This window comes from Mastigoproctus giganteus, chromosome 7, assembly GCF_048544385.1.
Source record: "Mastigoproctus giganteus isolate SK-2022 chromosome 7, ASM4854438v1, whole genome shotgun sequence".
NCBI lineage: Eukaryota > Metazoa > Arthropoda > Arachnida > Uropygi > Thelyphonidae > Mastigoproctus > Mastigoproctus giganteus.
The window spans coordinates 216,751,369-216,776,056 of NC_143581.1; the positions used below are offsets into that span (position 1 = coordinate 216,751,369).

The 24,688-nt window shown below is 34.6% G+C and overlaps 1 protein-coding gene across 4 annotated transcripts in view; it reads left to right on the top strand.

The window, feature by feature from the left end:
- The window catches only part of LOC150083681 (extracellular matrix organizing protein FRAS1-like), an 866,422-nt gene that overhangs the window by 118,591 nt on the left and 723,143 nt on the right, over positions 1–24,688 (top strand). For all 4 annotated transcript variants that reach the window (XR_016547213.1, XM_090378121.1, XM_090378123.1 and 1 more), the window contains exons 4-7: positions 2,598–2,687; positions 4,131–4,290; positions 9,769–9,902; positions 18,027–18,110. Coding sequence is in view for 3 of the 4 variants with exons in the window: in XM_090378121.1 (XP_090234247.1) it covers positions 2,598–2,687; positions 4,131–4,290; positions 9,769–9,902; positions 18,027–18,110 (468 nt within the window). In the remaining variant the exon portion in view is untranslated. The remainder of the gene's footprint in view (positions 1–2,597; positions 2,688–4,130; positions 4,291–9,768; positions 9,903–18,026; positions 18,111–24,688) is intronic.

Here is a 24,688-nt window from a genome sequence, read left to right on the forward strand (position 1 = left end):
GTGAAAAATAAGGGGGCTCATGAAAGTAAACAATCGAAAGTACCTGTTCAGAAGAATAATGGAAGTGTTATTGCAATCGCTAAAAAAAGTGCAAAAAAGAAGAAAAAAAGTAAGAGAAAAAAAGAAGAAAAGCAAGAGGAAAAAAGCAAGAGAGAGAGAAGAAAAAAGAAATAAGGAAAATTTGCTTCACATATAATCCAAAACAAGTTAATCGGACTGTGAAAAAAAAATAATTCAGAAATTGGAATAGAGAACAGAATAAGAACTTAAAAACATCAAACCTGTACAGTACAGTACAATGAAAACAGAAAATTGTTGAATAAAATATTGCAGCTATGAAAGAATAATCATGTTATTTGGTACCTATTTGGTGATCAAAAGATCATTTTGGTAGGATTGAGCATTGATAGAGATTGAAAACATCCCATTGAAAATTGCCATATGATTATATCATCAGGAGCGTACCATTTGATAGTATTAAAGGTTTTGAAGTAAAGGAAAGGTAAGGAAACTTGTATATTTGGAGAGATTAGGTTATGATGGGTCAAAACATAAAATTACCTGTCTTCATTGTTTCCGTTTAGTATGCTGCTTGTTAGATAAAATTACCATTATATATTTATATTTGTTTGTCTGTTATTTAGTTATATAAATATTTCCCGAACATATGTAAAAATATGTGTATTTGTTCTGTATTTCTGGAAACATTTTAAATAAATTAAATTATGAATTCATTTAATTATTATTATTATCTAAAAATGAAATTATAGTTGTATTATATACATTAATAGTTATGATATATGTAAATAGTATTATTAGTTTTAATTAATTATAATATTAATTAAATTATAAAATGAATTATTATCCAAAGTCTGTCTGTTGCTGTTATATAAAAGTTAGATTTACATTTTTAAAATAAATCATAAATTCGGTTATTCTGAGTCTTTTCTTTAACTTCATTCAGTGCTTGAGGTGGAAGCATTATATTTTCACACTAACATGGCCATAATATGTTACTGGCAATTTCAAGAGAGCTCTTGCTGTTATATGCAGAGAATATTAATCTGAAAAGAGAGTAGTCTCAAGTACATAACGATATGTAGTTCTTGTGTCAGTTTTTGAGAAATACCCTCTGGGAAATTCCAGGAATAAAATTTCTGGGAGTAGGTATTCAATTCTGGAAACTGTCCCTGTAAACCTTGGATGCTTGTCAACCCTGTTCAACCCTCCACTGGGAGACTAAAAGATTGCATACATTTATGTGTTTATAATTCATACATTTATGATTTTACAGACCACTCTAAACACATAAGTCATGTCTAACTCTTTTTGATATAAATTGTCACTCATGCCTCTGTTAGATTGTATTGGACATTACTTATTATAATTAAAAAAAAATCTTGTTTATATGTTCTAGTCATCTGCTTGTGGTTAAGCCAACCTAATTTAGTGTCTGGGACAAACATTTCATGATGTACCCTCTAAAACTTGAAATTTATTTCATTTATTACTTTTATTGGCCCTAGCAGAAATGTGCTCAGGGTGAGTGCCCTGCTTGTCTATGTCTAGAACATCTGTAGTATGCCCTTTCAAAATTATATGGTAATATAATTTTGAAAAAATTATATTACCATATAATTTGCACTTGTCCCAACAAATAGACCTATCTTATAGCCTGCCTACACATTAGCCTAGTCTAGCTGAATAAATTAAATTAGCCCTAAATGAAAGTAGTGTTACTGACAGAGTTTATTATTTAAATTTTACTAAATTTTAAATATATTTTTATAAACTAAGATCATTGGTGTAGGGTGAACCATGAGAACCATTTGAGCTAAAAATTTATTAAAGATCATATGGGGAGGCCTGTTTAGTGCACTTGCAAGGGAGCCCAAAATTTATATATTTGTCTCTGGGCTTCAAATAGATATTTCATCATACTGGGGCATTTTCAATGAAAAAGGCTAGAAAAGCATTTGTAAAAAAAAAAAAAAACATTCAAACTAACATCAATTTTTTTTTGTTGTATTTTTTTTTCCCATATCTTCATTTTTTATTATGGCTGAGGGAAGGGCATCTAAGATGGCCTGCTAGAAACTATCTGGAAATTTCTTAAAGTAAAATTAAGCTCCTTCAGTAAAATTTAATTTTTTTAATTAAACAATGTTAATTAGTTAAATCCAGTATTGCAGGGGGGAGAATTGTAGGCACAAGAAGTGGGGAAAGCGGAGACCTTACCATTGATTCATAATGTTTATTTATGGGGGTGGGATTAGAGAATGCAAAAAAATATTTTACTCAAAGTGTGGTATACTTAGGTAATGGCTATGTGGCATAATCAGAAATTTAGTTTCTGTGTATGAATTGCATGGAATACTTTGAGACTTAACAGTTTTAAATTATACTTTCTTTAAATTTATATTTATATTGATTTACGTAATTTAAATAAATTTATAATTTGTAAATACACAGAAATAATCGAGTATTTGCTTCAGTTAAAGAGAAGTACTGCTGCTTTACACTTTTTTAACTATAAAAATAATATCTGTCAAGTGTTATTTTGTATAGAAATTATAGTAGAATTGATTGATTTTCAGGGTTTAATATACCAGTTTCAAGCAGGTCAGTGCTGTCCACAGTGTATTCCTATTGGCAAGTCATGTAAATATTCCAACCAAATTGTTCCTGTGAGTTTCTGTTTTATTTTCTTGATTTTGATTGTTCTTTTCAGACTGTTTTGTGATATAAATGAACAGATTAATCCAAATTTAGTAATTTATATTAAAAAAAATGTAAAAAATATAAAATTAAAAAAATAATATATATCAAATTACTTATATTATTTACATTTTATATAATACTTTATATGCATTTCAGTTAAATATTTTTTAGTAAATAATATTAACTAAATTGCTTTTAGGGCTTAAGCCTCAGACTGCGTGAAAGTTTAACAACGTACAAGTTTGTGCAATAACATCGTGTTAGTATGCAGCAAACTCCAAAATAGCTGAAAATGGCATTGTTTTAGGTGTATCTCATATTGTGAATAACTTCACAATGAGTTGGCATGATAACCCCAGGAGCTCACATCTGGTGAGTATGGGCTTGGCACACCCAGGGTCCTGAGCTGGATATCATCATCATTCTTCTTTTTCTTGGTGATTCCCTTCTACTTCTCTCTCTCTCTCTCTTGGGGTAATTCAGAAATTTTTTATTTTTTTTGGCTGGTGCAGCATAAGCCTCAGGCTTCCTTGCACCATATGGCTAATGATAATAATAATAATAATAATAATAATAATAATAATGATATTTCACTACTTCAAATAAGTAACAGCTTCACTTTGGTCTATCTTCGGTGGGTGAGTGGGTACCCACCCACCGAAGATAGACCAATTAGCTGTGAAATGGTGCCGTCTGGGTGGTGGTATCCACTAAGAATAAGTAACAAGTCTTCTCCATTGGTGAAGCGTTACTTATTCGAGGTAGTGCAATGTCACGGAAACTCGTGAAGGTATTCACAATATGAGATACACCTAAAACGATGCTGTTTTCAGCTATTTTAGAGTTTTCTGCATACTAACATGATGCTATTGCACAATGTTGTATGTTGTAAATAATATTTATAAAATAATTTGAATTTTTCGAATTGGTGTATTATTATTTTTTCATTTAAGAACATTTCAGATGACAATAGAGTTTCTGAAAAACCTAAAGTAAAAAGTACCAGATCCAACTTGTACTAAACTGAATGTTAAATATAAAATGTGTATTTTGTAATTTTTAAAATTAAAATGAATAAAAATAAAAATTAATAAAATCTTTGAATTAATAGAAGAAATGATAATAAAAATTTTTGTACTTAATGAGAAAACATGCAAAACAAAATACACATACACAAATATGCATACTTTACTCATACAACTCTATAGAAAGTTATGCATTTAAAAAATTTGTTTGAAAAATTTTATTTTTCAACTGATGTTTAAGCATTTTTTGTTCTGCCAACCTTGGACCACAGAACTTGAATTAATAAGATTCAGATTATTGAGACTGTACTGTGTACCATAACTTGAGGTATTTGTTTTGTAATTATTAATATTCTGTGTCAGAAACTTTTAACTTTTATTTAGGAGGGAAAAGAGTTGAAGACATCAGAATGTCAAAGGTGTGTTTGCCAAAGAGGAAAATTATTTTGTAAACAGGATGTGTGCAGTATTAGTTCTTGTCCACATGGTCAGTTGCTAACCTCAATGAAAAATGAATGCTGTCCAAAATGCATCCAGATAAAAAGTAAGTAGAGAATGTAATTTAACTTGGTAAGAAATAATGTAAATGTGTATCATCTGTTAAAGACTATTATGCATTCCAACTTAAAAATAACCAAATAATTTAAAATTAAATTAAAACATTTAACTCCATATTGCTTATTTACAGATGTTTCTGATTCCACTCTGGGATTCTGTTAGCAACGGTAAAAAATAAAAAGAAAAGAAAGAAACATTACTACAGTTTAGAACTATTTTGGCAAGAATAATTTTCATTTTTATGTACTAAATGTTAATGTTCTTGATATAATGTTTCTCAACATTCCAGAGTCAATAAACAAAGTGTTGTTTTTAAAACATAGAGTTAAAAGTTATTTTAATTAATTTAATACTAGGGGGCTTTGCCCCCTGCTCACTCTGCTCACTTCTTTTAATAAAGTAAAATAAAATGCTTACAGAAGCTTTCGACACTGTGTGTCTCTCCCTCTGCTATGAATACATAAATATGTTACATATTGAAATCAAGCATGGTACCACGTGGGCATGTTAGATAACCATAGCGTGTGACCACGCTCTAACAGAAGCTTATTTTACTACAGTGAAACAAGCTTCTGTTACATATTTTAGTATTTGTTACATATTCCCCATAATCTGCATCTCTCTTCTCCCATTGGCTAAATAAATATCACTAGGAGGAAAATCTCAATTTATTTAAAATTTATTTTAAATAAATTGAGATTAAATTATTCAGGAATTTATTATATTAAATAAATTAAACTGAAATAAATTAATAAATTATTACTTATGAATTTGCATAACTCATTTGCCTGTGAACTTGCATAAATCACTTGCTTATCCTTTAAATATCAGAACTATCAAGATTATAAATACAATAAAGTTGTAATTGACACTGTCAGAGATCCATCAGAAGACCATATTGTTATTTGCTTTCTTATTACAAACACATTCTGGTTAATACAGAAATTACACGAACAATTTTTCCTCTGATCTGGCATTTTGTTGTACTTCAAATTAAACTATAATTATTAATACATGTACTTTAATCAAGTGTACTGGAAAGTATTTCATGTGAAAATTTTTTGAAGATTTAAGAACATTCAGCCTTTGTGCTTGAAAAATAGGCAAATTTATATCGCTTCAAATGTGATGGTCGTAGAAATTCATATGTACATCAGTATGTGAAGATTGCAAAGAATTATATTTTGATCCTAAAAGCATATAATGCAAAGTACAAAAATAGATGTTTTTAGTTTAAGTCAATTCTTTATAAAGTAAAAGTTTATTTTAATTGTTCTTAGATATAATGTCACCTACCAAAACAGGAATAGGAGCAGAAGAACTTAAAAAAATAAATAAATAAAATGAAGTCCACTTATTTTTTGTTGAAATAATGATATTATTATTATTATTATTAGCCATACAATGCAAGGAAGCCTGAGGCTTGTGCTGCACCAGCAGAATGATGATATCCAGCTCAGGACCCTAGGTGTGCTAAGCCCATACTCACCAGATGTTGAGCCCCTGGGGTTAAATATATATAGTAAAGGACAGAAGAGATGGACTGAAAGAAATTGCTGGAGTTTAAAAAAAAAAAAAAACTTGTTTTGATGGCTTGTCTCTTTTATCAGAATAAAGATTTTATAATTTTCATCATCTACGAGGCTCTCGTGGGTAGCACAGTTGGCCGTCTTCCCCACACTGGGGGGAAAAAACCCGAGTTTGAGTCTCATTGACAATGCGAGGAATTTTTATGGGCCTTTTTCACAACATGGCCAAGTTACTCAGTCTCAGGTGAGGGTAGCATGTTTTTCCTCCTGGAAACTTGGGTTTTTCATCCAGAAAACAGAACACAGAACATTCAATTTACAGACAATATGGTATTAGTTGCTGATTCTCCTAAAAACCCTAATACAACAACAACATCATCCATGAGATATTGATATTTTTGTTACTTTATTTTTGTGTTTCCATGTTTTTATTCTTTTTTTTTTTATTATTATTTTTTTTTTGGCTACAGGTGTTTAGTTGTAGCAGGTGTGTGTGTGTGTTCTGTCATTAATTGTCATAATATAGGGATACAGTGGATATACAGTGGATATTAGTGTTAGCAGTGGCAAATGATGTGAGAGCTTATATAGCATCAGCCAAAAAAAAAAAAAAAAACAAAACCGTTTCCATTTCACTTATCCCTACTAACAGTTTGTCTAGCCTTTTCCTTGAATTTATTCAAGCTGTCCACTTCCACAAAATGGGATGGAAGTGTGTTCCAGCAATTAACAACTTGCTGGCTAAAGGCAAATTTCTTCACATCTATTCTGCAACCATCCATCCTCAATTTGAATTTATGCTCCCCTCATTTGTGTAATCTGAGCAAGAGGAGGGATCCCATCAGAATTGAGCTTGCTCAACCCATTCAAAGCCTTATACACCTCACTCATATCACCTCGCAAGTGCCTAGTCTCCAGACACTGCAATTTGCAGAACTTAAGCCTTTCTTGGTAAGACCACCCCTTCATTCCCCTCACCAATCTTGTTGCCCTTCTCTATACTCACTCAAGTAACTCTACATCCTTCCTAAAATGAGACAGCCAGACCTGTATGCAGTACTCAAGGCGTGGCCTTACCATTGCCTTATACAGTGGGATAATCACCTCCCTATCCCTGTTAGCAAAATTCCTATATATCATTGACAGAACCCCATTAGCTGTCCTGGCAGCCTGTGTCACTGCTCAGAGAGCTTTATATCTTACTGCAAAATTACCCCCAGGTTTTTTTCATTTTCTCCTACTCTTGAGTGTAGTTCTGTATACTTGGTATGTTAATCTGGGGTTACTGTTACTCATATGCAATACTTTGCATTTGTCAGTGTGAGCTGGCATTTTCTAAATCCTTTTGCAGTAGCTTATTGTCATTACTGTCATTAACCACCCTGCCAACTTTTGTAACATTTGCAAACTTAGACTGATATACCTTCATCAGTATCATTATTAAATACTGAAAACAACAATGGGCCCAGCTCTGAACCCCTGGAGGACTCCCCTGATAACCTTAGTCCACGAAGAGCAGTGTCCAGTGGTCAACTCTGTCTTCTCCCATTCAACCATCCATTTATCCATCGCAGTAACTTGCACTTAATGCTACACTGCTCTAATTTGTACAGCAGTCTATTATGTGCAACAGTATCAAAAGCTTTTCTGAAATCCAAGTGTATGATATCAAAATTATTGCTTAATTATGGTCTATTCAACAGGTTGAGGGTTTATGAAAACACAAAAGGAAGAGTGTATGTGTGTTGAGCTTTGTAGCTTTCCCATAGGAGATGAGGTTGTGAGTGATTGAATCCTCCATTTTATTTTCTAAGAAAATCTATTTTCTCTCTCTATATATATGCAGTTCCTAATATCTGTCATTTGCATTACTTGTTCTTTATATTTTCCCCCTTTTAAACTTATCATTGTGATTTGTTATAAATTTTTAAGCTGGTAAAGGAGACAGACATCTTAATAGGCATTTTTGGGATTTTTCTCTTTTATAATCTCTGACGGTCATTCTTACTGTAACATTAGATGGACCTTGTTTTATTTTTTTTTTATCTCTGCAAATTAGTCATTACTCTTTTTGATGAAGACTGAGCTGGTAGAAAGAGACAGGATGTTATTGCAAGCTCTTTTGAGTTTTCACACTTGCAGTGTTTCTTAATCCTTTGACAGGCATTCCATTTTCGTGTTTGTGCATGGGCACAACCTTATATAATTTATGCCTATTTTATAAAATAGGCATAAATTATATAAGGCCTAAAATCAGGAAAGAAATAATTAAAAATTGTTCAAATTTTGGTTGGCCTTTATTTTAGTACTGTAGTGGACACAGTTATGAATAATGAAATTTTTTTTGTATTGAAAACATATATTTTTAAATAATTTTTTTAAAAATATTTATGCATATGATCCAACAAATCTAATTTCAGTTGTCAGGTAGTTGGATACTAGGATATGGAAAAAACACAAAGCCATTATTCCATCTTGCTTGGTGGAGACATTACATGCCAATGTGGAGGTGTTATGATATGGGATATATTCTTGGAGTGCAGGAGAGAATTGGGACTTTTATACCCATGGAACTATGCTTGAATGATAAAATCTATATCAGCTAAACATCATCATGGAGCAAGTGCATCTGATCATTGCACTTTGCCATCCCTTGGTAGCGAATACCTTATGAACCTTACTACAAAACCTAGCAGAGGTTTCATCGACCCAGCAGGGTAATATGTCATACCATATTAGATCCACATCTTGAAATTGTTCTAAGAGCAAAATTATCTTTTCCTTAGCATAGTGTTTAAAATTGCCATTCTTAAATACTGATTGACTGTAGTAGGTGGAAAATTCCCAAGTTTGAATCCCGCTGATGACAGAAGGAACTTTTATGGGGTTTTTTTCACTTTATGGCTTGATCTCAGGTGTGGAGATTAAGCTCTCTCCCCCAGAAACTTGGATTTTCCTGCCAACAAAACAGGCAAATCAACCAGAGAACACATGCAATTTATGAACATATTACAAATGGATAGATGAGTTAGTTCTCTGGTGACCCTAATGTGAGTTTTTTTTTTTTTTTATTAGCACCTTGCTCACAAGATCTCCATCCAGTAGGGCATTTGTAAGGTCAAATAGAACAGGCCATCAGGGTTCAGGGGCATAGCAGAAAATTAGGAGATCCCCTCCACAATAATTCATCGAAGCATCACTCCTCTGAAAAAAAAAAAAAGAGTAATTCTTATCTAAGAGTAAGAATTTACTTTTTTGTACTGAATTTTTTTGGTACAAAAGTAAATTGATAATATAGTAGGCTCTGCTTACTATGTTATCAAGGAGAACAAAGATAATGTACCATAAAATATAGTAGGTTTTCCTTTAAGCAGAGCCTACTTTATTTCAATTACTTCTGTATTAATCATACCCACGACTTTCCTATTATCAAACTTTTTTGTAAATTATGGAATTTTAATGTTTTTTATGATTCACTATTTTGTAAATATATTTGAAAAATTACCGTTAATGTGATACTAAATGCATGTACATAGGGCATGCCTTTTGTATCAGCTAAGAATTTGAGGTTATCATTACAGCATTATATATATATATATTTTTTTAAAATTTATTCTACTAGGTGGTTCCAGCCAAACTTTGGCAGCCCCACTGTGTATTTACAATAACAGTATAATATATAAGTTAAACCAGTATTGATTTATAGTTGGAAAAAAATTAACTTAAATTTGAGAAATGCAGTAATTAAATATGTATTTTAGTCAGCTGTATATTTTTAAAACTCTATCCATACGTGCAATATACTGAAAATTTTAATTGCATATGCCATTGGTATTTTTTAATGATATATATATATAGATTTATTTCTTATGACTGCTTATTTTATTTTTCAGATTCAAAGCTCAAGATATTTAATTGTATCATGTTTGTTTCAGGGTCATGTGATTATCATGGTACATCCTATGATAATGGTGATGTTTGGGCTCCTCTTTCATGTGTTAGATGCCATTGTAGTGATGGCAATATAATATGCTATTTGCCTAAATGCCCATCACTTGTTTGTAGGCAGGTAATTTCTTATATCTTGTAATGAATTCAGATAACTTTAGTATATATATTTTTTTCAATATAGAAACTTTTCAATGGTTTTTTCTTAATATATTTTTTATGTGACAATAAACATTTTGGTAAAAGTATTGATAAAGATTGGAATTTGTACTTAATATTAACTAGTGGTGTGGGGGAAAATTGCTCTGTTATCAACATGCAGATGTGTTTCTAGAAAACCCTCATATGGAACACCTTATGAGAGGTTTCAAAAACAAACGTGTTCAAAAAATAAATTTTATGCATACTTCCATAAAATCTGCTGTTTGAGTTTCCCCAGTTGTTTTTTTTTGTTTGTTTCTTTCTTACTTAGCATACACTTTACTTTTCATCGACAAGAAAAAAAATGTAAGATAGGTTAGTGAATGTGATGATAATAGTACTGGTCCTTATCTATTTTAAACTCTTCTTTGCCTCACTACGAGATCTTGGCCATCCCAATCATTGTTATTTATATATCATAGTTGGAGAATACGATTTACAAGTATTCATCGGACTTTCAATTTACTTTCCTAGATATTCAATTTACTCATCTCAGACTTATTGTCACTTTGGAGCTGATGGTATATACTCAGTAATTAGCATTAGCATTAGCATTAGTAGAGGCATTTGATGCAAGAAACAAGCATCAGCCAAAAAAAAATAAAAAAACCACTTCACCCCTCTGTTCGTTCAAAATACCTGTCCAGCTGAGCCTTAAACTTATTTAGGCTATCAACCTCCACTACAAGGGATGGAAGTCTGTTCCACCAACCAACCACCTGCTGGCTAAAGGCAAATTTCCGCACGTCTATCCTACATCTGTCTTTCCTCAATTTGAATTTATGCCCTCTCAGGTGATTATTCTGAGCTAGAGGAAGAATCCCATCAGCATTAAGCATGCTCAAACCATTCAAGGCTTTATACACCTCTATCAGATCACCTTGCTGGTGCCTAGTCTCCAGACACTGTAATTTGCAAAACTTAAGCCTTTCTTCGTAAGAGCACCCCCTTTGTTCCATTCACTAATCTTGTTGCCCTTCTCTGTACTCGTTCCAGCAGCTCTACATCCTTCTTGAAATGGGGCCTCCAGACCTGTGTACAGTACTCTAGGTGTGGCCTGACCATTGCCTTATACAAGGGAATAATCACCTCCTTATCCCTGCCGGAAAAATTCCTGTATATCATTGACAATACTCCATGAGCTACTCTTGCAGCCCGTCTGCACTGCTCAGAGAACTTCATATCTGCCTGCACAACCACCAAGTCCCTTTCATTCTCTACCACTGTCAGTGTAGTACCACAGAGTTGATACGTTGCTCTGGGGTTGCTGTTTCCCATGTGTAGGAATTTTAAGGAAATAAAATTTTAAGGAAATTTTAAGGAAAGCAGTGAGAAAGTGTGTACTGAACTATCAAGGTTAATTATGAGGGTATCATTACATTCAGGTGAGATTCCTTTGGATTGGAGAGGTACCAATTTATTACCAATACATAAAGACAGTTTCTAAGATCAAAGTGAGTAATTACAGACTGGTTAGTCTGAATTCACTGGTAGGGAAAATCAAGGCGGCAGTGATCAAGAGTGCAATAAATGGACATTTACACTCAGTGACCACTGAATTATGACCACCCCATCTGTCGGAGCAATATGGCCTTAGTTGCTAATGCTCCTAAAAACCAAATAACAAACAAACAAACCCAATCGTAACGGGCTATGCTGCTTAACTTGCAGTGTGTAGGCTGAATAGCTTCCTAAGCTAGATCAGTGGTAATTTGCATCTGGTCATGCAAGTAAACGTGATGAAGTAGCAGTATTAGGTGACCATAATTCAGTGATCACTGAGTGTAGTTATAAATGGAATTGTGAAAGGTACACAGTATGCTTTTGTTAAGGGCAAATCATGTTAAATTAACTTAACTATTTTAATAGCGTTGGATGATGGATGTAGAAAATCATTTTGACATTATTTGTATTTTAGCAAAGCATTTAACTCAGTCCCACAAAAAAATATCATTCTTTATTGAACAGCTCTCGTATCTTCTGCAGAAGAATGGGAATAGGACTCCTGGGGAATAGTAATCCTAAAGAGAGTGGCTAATGATCCGCACTCAAGAATGCTTCATCAGGATGATTTGGGTCGGCTTCCAGGATATTTAGAAAGTATGTTGTACAAGGGCTGTTCAATAAAAAAATTATCATAATTTTTATTGAAAAGCCATATTGCTTGCTATTTCTAGCTGATCTGCATCACATAGCAACTGTGCAGTTAGCTCATGTACATGGTGTGACCTTGGCAGTCGGTCAAGTTTATTCCTGTTCAGTTTCACCTATGTAATGGATGTGATGCATGAGAAACAGTATACTGTTCTCAAGAAAACATCAGCTGAAGCATATGAATGTGAAAAGAGACTTATGGTGAATCTATGCTTCCATATATAACAGCTCATGGTTATTTAGAGTGTTTAAATATGGATGCGATTCAATCACAAAATTCGGCAGTTCTGGAACTCCAATCACTGATATGGTCACTGAAACCATAAAACTCTGCTGCAATCATGAGAGAAGATCATTGTGTTAACAGAAAGGCAACTGGCAGAGATGTTGAGAATATCAGTAGGAAGCATGCACGGTATTCTCCATGACCATTTGAATATGACGTGTTTGTGTACACTAGGTTCTATGGCTACTCACACTTGAGCAACAGCAAGTTTGCATGGAGGTTAGTCAGAAGTTTTGACGGATGGTTACTGAAGATAGTGAGGTCCTGCAGCAGGCGATAATGGCAGATGAGACATGGCTTCATATTTTTTACCCAGAGAGTGATCAGCAAAGCTCTGTTTGGAAGTCATTATCAACACTAAAAAAAGCAGTTTTGGCTTCTGCAGAAAAGTTTATGATCATCTCTTTTTTTGACATTCAAGGAGTGGTTTTTCAGCATGTTGTGCCACGTCATATCACTGTTATGGGGCCTCCAGACCTGAGTACTGTATACAGGTCTGGAGGCCTCATTTCAAGAAGGATGTAGAGCTGCTGGAACGAGTACAGAGAAGGGCAACAAGGTTAGTGAACGGAACGAAGGGTTGCTCTTACGAAGAAAGGCTTAAGTTTTGCAAATTACAGTGTCTGGAGACTAGGCACCAGCGAAGTGATCTGATAGAGGTGTACAAAGCCTTGAATGGTTTGAGCATGCTCAATGCTGATGAGATACTGCCTCTTGCTCAGAATAATCACCTGAGAGGGCATAAATTCAAATTGAGGAAAGACAGATGTGCGGAAATTTACCTTTAGCTAGCGGGTAGTTGGTTGGTGGAACAGACTTCCATCCTTTTTTGTGGAAGTTGATAGCCTAAATAAATTTAAGGCTCAGCTGGACAAGTATTTCGAACGAACGGAGGGGTGAAGTGGAAGGGTTTTTTTTATTTTTTATTTTGGCTGATGCTGCATAAGCTTGCTTTCTTGCATCATATGCTTCTACTAATGCTAATGCTTACTACAGAACAGTTTGTTTGTTATTTGGTTTTTAGGAGCATTAGCAACTAAGGCCATATTGCTCCGGGATATGCGGTGGTCATTCCCTGACCTTTCCGCATCCTCTGTATTTGGTGGTGACGGGCTCGAACCCTGGTCTAATCAAGAAGCATGTGCTACGCACTGCTGCTCCTTCCCACCTGGCTACGGAGGCGCCTACTACAGAACTATACTGCACACTTTGCAGAATCACATTTGTTGCAAATGACCATAACTGCATGCAGGTGGATGGATGTTGCATCGTGCAATGATCTCACATTGACCTCATGTTGCTCAATCTAATCATCAGTTTTAGCAAGCATTAATGTCAGATGTGTTCCTCACCTGTTCTACAGCCCTGACCTTGTACTCTGTGATTTTTTTTTTATTTCCAAAATTAAAGGAGGTGTGAGGAAAACTTTTCCAGTCATCAGAAGAAGTTGTAAGGACGTCGGAGGCGATTTTCAAATGTGTGTAAAAAAAAAAATGGCTTCCACCATGTTATTGAAGAATGGCAGAAATGTTGGTGTAAGTGTATTTCATTAAATGGGGACCTTTGAAACAGACCAGCAAAATATGGATGATTAGTAAAGGTATGTTGTGAAAAAAAAAAAATCATTCTTTATTGAACAGCCCTCGTATCTTCTGCAGAAGAATGGGAATAGGACTCCTGGGGAATAGTAATCCTAAATTAATTTATATCCTTTGCAGGTTGAATTAATTTGAATTAAAAACAATATAAAAAGAAAGACATTTGGGGATTTTGATACAGGTGATAAGAAGTTTTTCATGCATTATAGGCATGCTGTGAGGAAAGCTCATGATGTCCTCGTGATGATTTATCAAACTGAGCTTAGTAGAGATAGAGGCCATAATTACTTTATAAGGCAATTGTATTTGGAATACTGTGTCCAAATATAGAAACTGTACTTGAAAACAGATATCACACTTCTTGAAAGAAACTTGATTTATTTCAAGAAGTTTGATATCTTAAAAGTTGATATCTTGAAGGTTTGATGTCTTGAAGTTTGATATTTTTGAAGAAAAGAAACTAAAGAAGGATGCTCATATTAGAAAGACTTTGGATATGTAGGCTGTAGAGTTGGTAACTAGGCACCTTAGAGGATGTGTTCTGATTGAGTTCTGTAAAGCTATGAGAGGGAATATTAAAATTGAACAAAGGCAAAATTTCAGTTATAAATGATTTCAGAACTAGGCACCATAAATTAAAATTATGGAGGAAGAGGTTTTGACTGGATTGCAGGAAGTTCAGTATTAGCCAGAAAGTTGTTAATTACTGAAATTAGTTACCTATAGTTTGGGGAAATTCAAAAGTCAGGTGGATAGATTGCTCTGTGAGGAGGGAATTACACAGTAGTTTATTTCTTATTATTTTATTTTTTTGGCTGTTTCAGAAAAAGCCTGTTGAATCTTTGCACTATGGTGTTAATAGTAACATTTGTGCAGTATTCTCACATTGCATATTGTCATATTTTGCTTTTGCATTTGTGCATTTTAATAATATGTCTGACTGTTCCTTAAATTTATTCAAGCTGCCCACTTCCACACCAACAGATGGTAGTTTATTCAACAATTAATTAATCTGGGTTGAAAGAAAATTTTCACATGTCTATCCTTCAGCCATCTTTTTCAATTTAAATGTATTTCTCCTTGTGTTTGTTGTCCAAGAAAGAGTAAAAATGCAATCAGCATTTAGTTTACTCAGTTAACTTAAAGTCATAAGCATTTCAATTCAATCAGGTCTTCTCACAAGTGCTTAGTTTTCAAGTTCTACAATTTGCAGAACTGGTCTTTCTTTTGTGGTAAGAGTACCTCTTGGTTTTCTCTGCACCTGTTCCAAGAGATCCACACACTTCTTAAAATTAAGTTTTCAGATCTGTATACAGTACTCAAACTGCAGCCTAATGATTGCCTATACACTGGGATAAACATTGCCTTGTTCCTGCTGGCAAAATTCCTATATATCATTGACTAAACCTTAGGCTGTTCTAGCAACCTCTCTGCACTGCTCGAAGAATTTCTTGTTGGACTGTATAGTTACCCCTAGGTCTCTGTTATTCTCAACTATCTTGAGTATGGTACCACACAATTGCTATGTTATTCTTGGATTAATGCTGCCCATATGCAGTACCTTGTATTTATCAATGGTAAACCTCATTTGCCACTTCTCATCCCATCTGCCTAATTTTTCTAGATGTTGGAGTAGCACGCCTTTATTAGTGTCACTAACCATCCTACTAACCTTTGTATCATCTGTGAAGAATAATAATAAGTTTGCTGTGCCTTCATCAATATTGTTAATAAACATTGAAAACAGTAATGTGTCCAATACTGAATTTTGGGGAATTCCACTAATAACATTAGTCCAAGAAGAGCAGTGCCCATTGATAACTGCCGCACTATGGTCTCAGTTGCCGATGCACCCAATAAATCCCGAAACAAACAAACAAAACAAACAAAGCCCATTGATAACAGCAGTAATTGCCCCTAATTGGTAGTATTAGTAGTGGCAAATGATGTAAGAAAGCAAGATTTATTTAAACTACCCACTTGCACAACAGATGGAAATTTGTTCCAGCAATCAACCATCTGCTGGCTGAATGCAAACTTTTTCACATTTATTCTGCAACCATCCCTCCTCAGTTTGAATTTATAGCCCCCTCATGTGTGTAATCAGAGCAAGAGGAAGAATGCCATTAACATTGATCATGCTAAATCTATTCAAAATGCTACACTACTTCAATTTGAATAGCGGTCTTTTGTGTGGAGCAGTATTAAAGGCTTTTCTGAAATTCAAGTATATGATGTCAGAATTATTTTTTGCATCCAGTTCCTTTGTTACTTTGTTATCCAATAAAATTGGTCAAACAAGATCACCACTAAACAAATCCGTGCTGTGACTGCAGTATAACTGCATTCCTATCTTTATGAGCTAATCCCTTTTGTGAATTGAGGAGACACGGGCACATCTCCAATCCATAGGGACTTCCCCTGCATCCAAAGATGCTCTCATAATTATGGCTAATGGTTTGTTTACATCTTTTGCTGCTTCTTTTATATATTGGGTAGATCCCATCGGCTGCAGGTGCCTTATTTACCTTTAGCTTGAGCAATTTCTCTTTCACCTTCTTTCAGTTATCATAAAATTATTTAGTTCTAACTTATAACTTAGTGTTCTTCTGTTCCCATCCCTGAAATTTTTTTCAATTGTGAATGTAGCTGCAAAGATAATCAGTGAGATATTATTTAAAGTACACATTTTAATAAATTGAATAGATTCATTCTGTTACTGCTACCAACAATTGATGTACCCATATTCATATGAGGGGCACCAGTTTTATTTTCAATGGGAATATGAATAGGGTACACCAGTTTGGTTTTCTTTGTGTCATCCCGTGTGAACATTCACATGGATAGATATCAAGCACACAAAATTTTTTAACATGCCTAAATATGCCATTTTTAAACTGTTCAAATAAAACACTCTAGAACTGTAAATTGCACAAAATATATAGTTTGAGAATGTTTTTATTTGATTATTTTAGCTTTTTCAGTTATAATGATTCCTTTAAAAACTTTCATGATAGACTGCACTAGAGTTTATTGCTTGTTGAGAAAACAAACTGACTCAACTCAAATCTGATAGTTCTTACCTAACATTTCCTGAAATATTTAACAAGATTCCTGTACAGAATAATAACTGAGTTCATCCAGATTGGGTATATTCTATTAATAGCTAAGGTAATGGTATTATTAAAAACTTCTTAGTGCTAGTAAAAAAAGCAACCTTATGATCCTAGGGGGCCCCTGACCTCTCTGTTTTCCAACCAAAATCATAACCAACAAGACATTTCAATAAAATAAAATAAAAAGAAGAGCCATAAAAGAATGCAAACATATTTAGTTGACCACTATTTACATTTATACATTTTTGCTATGACATAATATCATGATTGAATGTGTGTTTCTTTGAATTATACTGGCATACTTGTAGATCCTCCATAGCCGTTGGCAGGAGTGGGAGTGCAGTAGCACACGCTCTTTGAGTATACCGGGGTTCAAGCCCCTGACTGCTGAATACGGTCGATCTGCCAACCCGCACTGGACCAGCATGGCAGATTATGGTCCATTTCCCTCAGCATGAATTGTTGAGGAGGCTTCCATCCTGCAGTGGGTTGATAATGGCTGCACTTTACTTTTTTTTTTTTTTTACTTGTAGATCATTTGTTTGTTTATTTAATTTTTAGTTGTAGTGTTAATTAATTTAAAAATTTAATAATTTTTTTTGTGGAGAATATTGAAGAACAAAGCAAGAAAAATGAGGAAGAGCAGAAAAAAAATCCTGATGGAAGGAAGCAATTTTTATATATGTAACTAGTGAAAAAACAAGTGATATACCAAAATTTTAATGTTAATAGTAAATGATAAGGAACTAACTGCACTGAATGCAGTGCTATTTTAATGATTAAATACTATTGTGAGATGAGCAATAAAATAATTTCAGGATTTTTAATATTACACCCAGTTTATCTAACAATTTTAATATAATAATGAAGTATTTTATTTTTAATGCTAGGATGAAGTGTTGATGACCCCTCCAGATGAATGCTGCCCAGTTTGTAGCCAATCATTTTGTACATACAAAGATCAGATTTATAAGGTAAATATGTGTGTTATAACAGGGGTGATGAACCTAAATAGCACTTTATGGGCTTACTGTTTTCGCGAAGAAGAAAATTCCAGATTACACTATCTTCAAAGTCCTTGAGCTACTATACACTTCTGAAAGCAGCTGCGCATTTCTTCGAAGTGCCACTTATAATCATTTTCCAGAGATCTTCACAGTGCTGTTGTGTCTTATCTTGTCTATTCTACTAGCATTATCATTGGTAGAGGCATATTATGCAAGAAAACAAGCTAATACAGCATCAGTCAAAAAAAAAAAACATTTCCCATTTCACCCATCCATTCACTCCAAAAGTTTGTCCAGTTCTTCCTTGAATTTATTTAAGCTATCAAACTTCCACAATGACAGATGGAAATACTATCCACTGGCTAAAGGCAAATTTCTGCACATCTATTCTACAACTGTCTTTCCTCAATTTGAATTTATGCTTGTCTGAGCAAGAAGAAGAATCTCATCAGCATTGAGCCTGCCCAACCCAGTCAAGGCCTTATACACCTCAACCAGATAACTTCGCAGGTTCCTAATCTCCAGATGCTGCAATTTGCAGAATTTAAACCTTTCTTGGTAAGAGGACCCCTTCGTTCCCCTCACCAATCTTGTTGCCCTTCTCTGTAGTCAAGGCGTGATCTGACCATTGCCTTATACAAAGGGATAATTAGTATTAGTATTAGTAATGGGCGCATGGTGCAAGAAACCCTATGGCTTATGCTGCGCCAGCCAAAAAAAAAAAAAAAAACCCAAATAAAACAATGATAAAAAAAAGAAAAGAATAATTAATAAAAGAAAAAGGAAATTAAACCTATCATCCTATGTGCTTCTTTTTCTTTTTTTTTTTTTTTTTTTTTGATTTGGTAGTTGTTGGCGCATCGGCTTCTGTGGCCATATTGCACCTCCCAAGGTTTTTGCAGTACTTTGATCCAAGCCCGAGGCGGGAATCGAACCCGCGACCTTTGGGTTGCCGGGCAGGTACTTTACCCACTCGGCTAGCCCGGTCGGCTTCTTATGTGCTTCCCCCACCCGAGGTACTATCCAGATGACCTTTGAATTTCCCCAAACTGTCAGTCTCTACCACCCATGTAGGCAACTTATTCCAGTAATTTATAACTCGCTGGCTAAAATAAAACTTCCTGCAGTCCAATCTAAACATTTCCCCCCCGTAACTTGAATTTATGTCCCCTAGTTCTAGCATCATTTATAATCTTCAAAATTTCGTCTTCATTCATTTTACTGATGCCTCTCAGAGCCTTAAACACCTCAATCAAATCTCCGCTAAGGTGTCCAGTTTCCAAACTCTGCAATTCATATATTCGAAGTCTTTCTTCATAAGTACGCCCTTTTGCCGATCTCGCCAGGCGAGTTACCTGTCTTTGCACCCTTTCAAGAAGCTCGATGTCTTTCTTTAGGTGCAGTCTCCATACTTGAACACAGTATTCCAAGTGTGGTCTAACAAAAGCCTTATATAATGGGATTGTCACGTCCCTATCTCTACTTGCAAAAGTTCGATAGATCATTGATAGGACACCATGGGCCTTCCTTGCAACCTGTTTACAATGCTCAGAGAATTTCATGTGTGACCATATCGTAACACCCAAGTCCCTTTCCTCCAGAACTGGGTTTAGTTGAACTCCACCAAGTGAATAAGTTATTTTGGGATTACTGTTTCCCACGGGTAATACCTTACACTTTGTTGGATTAAAGCATAGCTGCCATTTTTCTGACCATTCCTGAAGTCTATCTAGGTCTCTCTGAAGAAGCTCAGCTTGACAGTGATCATTAACTACTCTACCAATTTTAGCATCATCTGGAAATTTAGACATCACACCCTCTATCCCTTCATCAATGTCGTTTATGAAAATTAAAAACAACAGTGGTCCTAATACTGATCCTTGGGGAACCGAACTTCTTACATCAACCCAATCTGAGGAATAGCCATTTATCACAACCCTCTGCCTCCTGCCCTGAAGCCATCCTGCTGTCCATCTAAGTGATTCCATCCTGTTCCAGCTTATAAAGTTCCCAGTGATTCCATCCTGTTCCAGCTTATAAAGCAACCACTCATGTGGGACTGAGTCAAAAGCTTTGCTGAAATCTAAATAAACAATGTTGAAATTATTTCCTAAATCCAGCTCATGAATGACCCTTTCAAAATAATCACCTCCTTATCCCTACTAGCAAATTCCTGTATTCCAGAGCAAGTCAAGACCCTGTGATTTACTCTGGCAGCCTATATGCACTGCTCAGAAAACTTCATATCTGGCTGCACAAGTGTGGTACTACTGAGTGTAGTACCACACAGCTTGTACGTTTCTCTGGGGTTACTGTTGTTACCCATATGCAGTACTTTCCATTTGATAATGTTAAACTTCAGTTGTCACTTCTCAACCCATCTACCCAACTTTTCTAGATCCTGTTGCAGTAACATACTCTCATTAACAACCATGACTTGGACATTAAGCCTGATGTGCCTTCATCAATATCATTGATAAATATACAAAACAATGATGGGCTCAACACTGAACCCTTGAGGACTCCACTAATAACATTAGACCATGAAGAGTAGCATCCATTGATTACCACTTTCTGTCTTCTCCCACTCAACCATTCTTTTATCCATTGTAGCAACTTGCCCTTAATGTCATACTTCTCCAATTTGTACAGTAGTTTTCCATGTGCAACAGTATCAAAAACTTTCCTGAAATCCAATTATTTTTCATATTGAGTTCCTTTGTGACCACATCATAGTATCCAATCAAATTGGTCAGACAAGACTTCCCCTTAACAAACCCGTGCTGCCTGAATTATTACTCCAGTTTTGTCTAGATGATCCTGCAATGCTTCTTTAACCACTGACTCCATTATCTTCCCCGGAACAGAAGTTAAACTAACAAGTCTGTAATTACTCGTGTCACCCTTTGATCCCCATTTGTGAATTGAGGATACATTTGCACATCTCCAGCGTGTGGGAACCACCCCTGAGTCCAAGGATGCTCTTGTAATTATGGTAAGGGTTTGTTGAGGCTTTAGCCCTAAACGCATGTTAAGTAAGGGTTTGTTTACTTCCTTTGCTGCCTCCTTTAGCATAACTGGATAGATCCTATCCACCCCAGATTCCTTTCTTATGTTTAACTTCAACAATTTCTCCTCCACTTTGCTCTTAGTTATTACAAAATCATTTAGCTCCCTGTTAGTGAAGTCCTTTATCTCTGATTTCATGATTCTTAAGAGGTGCCAGTTCTCTTACTACTCTGGTGATAGATCTTAAAAATTAAGATTGTAGCATACTGTTGTCACTTTAGTATTTGACAGGCACTTTGTTGCATTCAGCACTTGATGGGCTGGTGCATTGTTGTGCAGGAACAGTCAATCCTTGTCAGTCTATAGTTGCTATTGGTTATGGCAAATGAGCCCTATAGTCAATTTAGGATCTCTTCAAACAGTGTCATGTTAATGCCAAATGATAAAACTTGATATTTTTGAAAGTGGCAGCAAGATGACTTTGTTATTCTGTTTTTTCATAAAATATCATTATAGTCTATTTTGTTGTATCGTCAGTATTTTTTATATTTTGTTGTTTTATAAATATTTTATTATATTGTAAAAGACTATAATTTCAAATATGAGCGTGAAAGATATTCAGTATTTCATATTATGAACTCAAATTGCTTAAGGCATTCTGCTTTTGAACACAGAACAAGTTATTGGCTATGAGGAGACCCATAACCAGTAAGACCTAGATGCTGAATGACATAGCAAAGACATTCTTGGTTTTATGCTTCTTTTTCTCTAGAATTTAGACATCTAGGAACTTCTGAGGGTGGCTTGCTTTCATGCATGCATTGTGGTGTCAGAAGAGCTTGTGTTGCTGTTTCATCTCTATCTCACATGCTCATTAGTGTAAGTCTTCAAGTGCCACCAGCTCTGACTGATGTAGTCCACTGCAGTCTTGGCATTGTAGCTGGTACATGGATTTCTGTAATGGATCATGTTGCCAAGCATTATCTTAGAAGCTGCCTGTGGGATCTGCAAGAAGAATACCTCAATTGTATGGTACTCTTCTTTCTGTCTTTATTTATAATTATGGTATATACAGAAGACAAGTCACAACAGGCATACAACCATTATAGAGCTGAGATTTTGCATTGCTACTTGGTGTTCACTGAAGGTTTATTTGCTAATTTTGGATTATCCTGCTATTATTTTATTTCTTACTTCTTCCTACAATTTCTGTTTTATTTTATATGTACGTAGTGATGTAATTTAATTTAATTATTAATTTTAATTTGTCATATTGCTACACATTTGGTTATACAGTAAGTCCCCGACATACATAAGAGATACGTTCCAGGACTTCTTACATAAGTCATGTTTCATGTAACTTGGGAAATGACTAATGAAATATTGCTACTGTATTCCTGATATGCCAAAATTACAAAACCACATAATATCCTCAGAAGAATGAAAGAAAATAGTTATATAATTTTCAATTAATTAGTTATATATTTTTAATTAGTTCAATTAAAAACTTTATCGGTGAAGTAGCTGGAGTGGCACATAAGAAAATAAAACATAAAAGGAAGAAAAAACATGTTACTGTACTGTAAAAACTGATATGTATTTTGTAGCCTCGGTTATTATAGTTTTCTTCATTGGTGCTGATCCCATCACTGCTTGCACTTTTGTCTTTGTTCTTTATTATTGTGTTCACTGTTGACCCTGACGAATCTAAATTCTGCACAATACTTGTTAATGTTTGACCATTTTAATACATGCTTATTATTTTAATTTTCTGATCCAAATCGATCACTTTCCTTTTCTTGGTTGATTACTAGTACTGCTGTCAGCACCACAATAACTGTCAAAATGAAATTTTCTGTAAAGAACGTCACTGGGTTAAGGCAGAAACACACTATTATCACCTCATTTGAGCTCACATGCTCACATTTTACTAAAGCACATTTCTGGTGGTCACTACCATAAAACAATAAAAGCAATTTGCAGTTTCCGGTTTATTAAATGGGTAGTAAACTCGATCTTACTGCATTTGCGATAATACTGATAGCTGGAATTTTGTGGGTTTTTACGTTATGGTAAAATGTGTGTCCTCTTCACTGAAATCTTCAGTCATATAAAAAAAAAAAAATTTCAGAATCTTCTCTTCATTCCTATTTTTTAAGCTTGTTACTTCATATCTCACTTGTGCAATTTGTGCTTGCCAATGTTCATTATTGATTGCTTATTTTTATATATATATATATATATTTTTACTGTTTTTAATTTTACAATCCTAAAAAAAAATTTGAGTGAAAAAAATTTACATAAGTCCAAAGTTACGTAACTTTGGCTTATGTAAGTCGGGAACTTACTGTAATTCACAATTCACAATCATACAGTAAAGATTATTTATTTATTTATCCTTTCACTGACAACAGTTATTGGTATTGGCAAAATGTTACAAGGAAGCAAGCTTATGTGACATTATCAAAAAAAAAAAAGAGGGAACCAGTGTTGCTTTCCTTCACTTTCAAGTATTTGTCCAAATCCTTCTTGAAACTTAGATGAACTTCTACTCTCCACAAGAATAGGTGGGGTGGGAGTTTACTTGAACAATCAATCATTCTTTGACTAAAAGAGACTTTTTAGACCTCTGTTATGCAATTATCACCTCTAAATTTAAATTTATGCCTCCTTGTCTATGTTATGGGACTAAGTTATAAAGATAGCTTCAGCTTTTATTTTATTTTATTTTTACTGAATCGTTTTAAAACCTTAAATGTGTCAATCAGGTCACTCTGTAGATGTCTGTAGAGTGACCTGCCAAACATGATACCTAGAGAACTGAAGTCTTTTTTGATAAAAGTGCTCCTTTGTGACCGTAACCTCCTGATGCCCTTCTCTGTGCTCTTCTGAACTGATCCCCATCTTTCCTAATGGGGTTACCAGCACTGTTATGTGCAGCATTCAAGATATGGCCTAACTATTGCTTTGTATAATGTAATAGCCACTTCTTGTCTTTACTGGCAAAGTTTCTGTATATCATTGACAGAGTCCTATGACCCATCCTAACAGGTATGTATGTAGGAGTTTACTTATGCACACACATCATTTATACTACCAAGTTAGTTTTAATGCATAATTTTAATTATATCTCATATTGTGAATACCTTCACAAAGAGTTGTCATGGTATTGCACTACTTTGAATAAGTAAAACTCTACCTATGGAGAAGACTATTGTTATTTATTCTCAGCTGATACCACCACCCAAGTGGCACCGTTTTGAAGCTTACTGGCTTCTCATCGGTGAACGGTCAAGTACCCTGGTGTTGCAACAGTGACAACCCCGTTATGAAGTATAACTCCGCAATATAAGAGATTCCTGACAGTGTGCAGTGGTTTAGTCTAAAAGACATTTTTTGGCTAAAGCCTTAGATTATACTTCATAACTGGGTTGTCATTATTGCAACGCCAGGGTACCTGCTTACCCACTGACAAGAAGCCAATAAGCTTTGAAATGGTGCCATCTGGGTGGTGGTATCCACCGAGAATAAGTAAC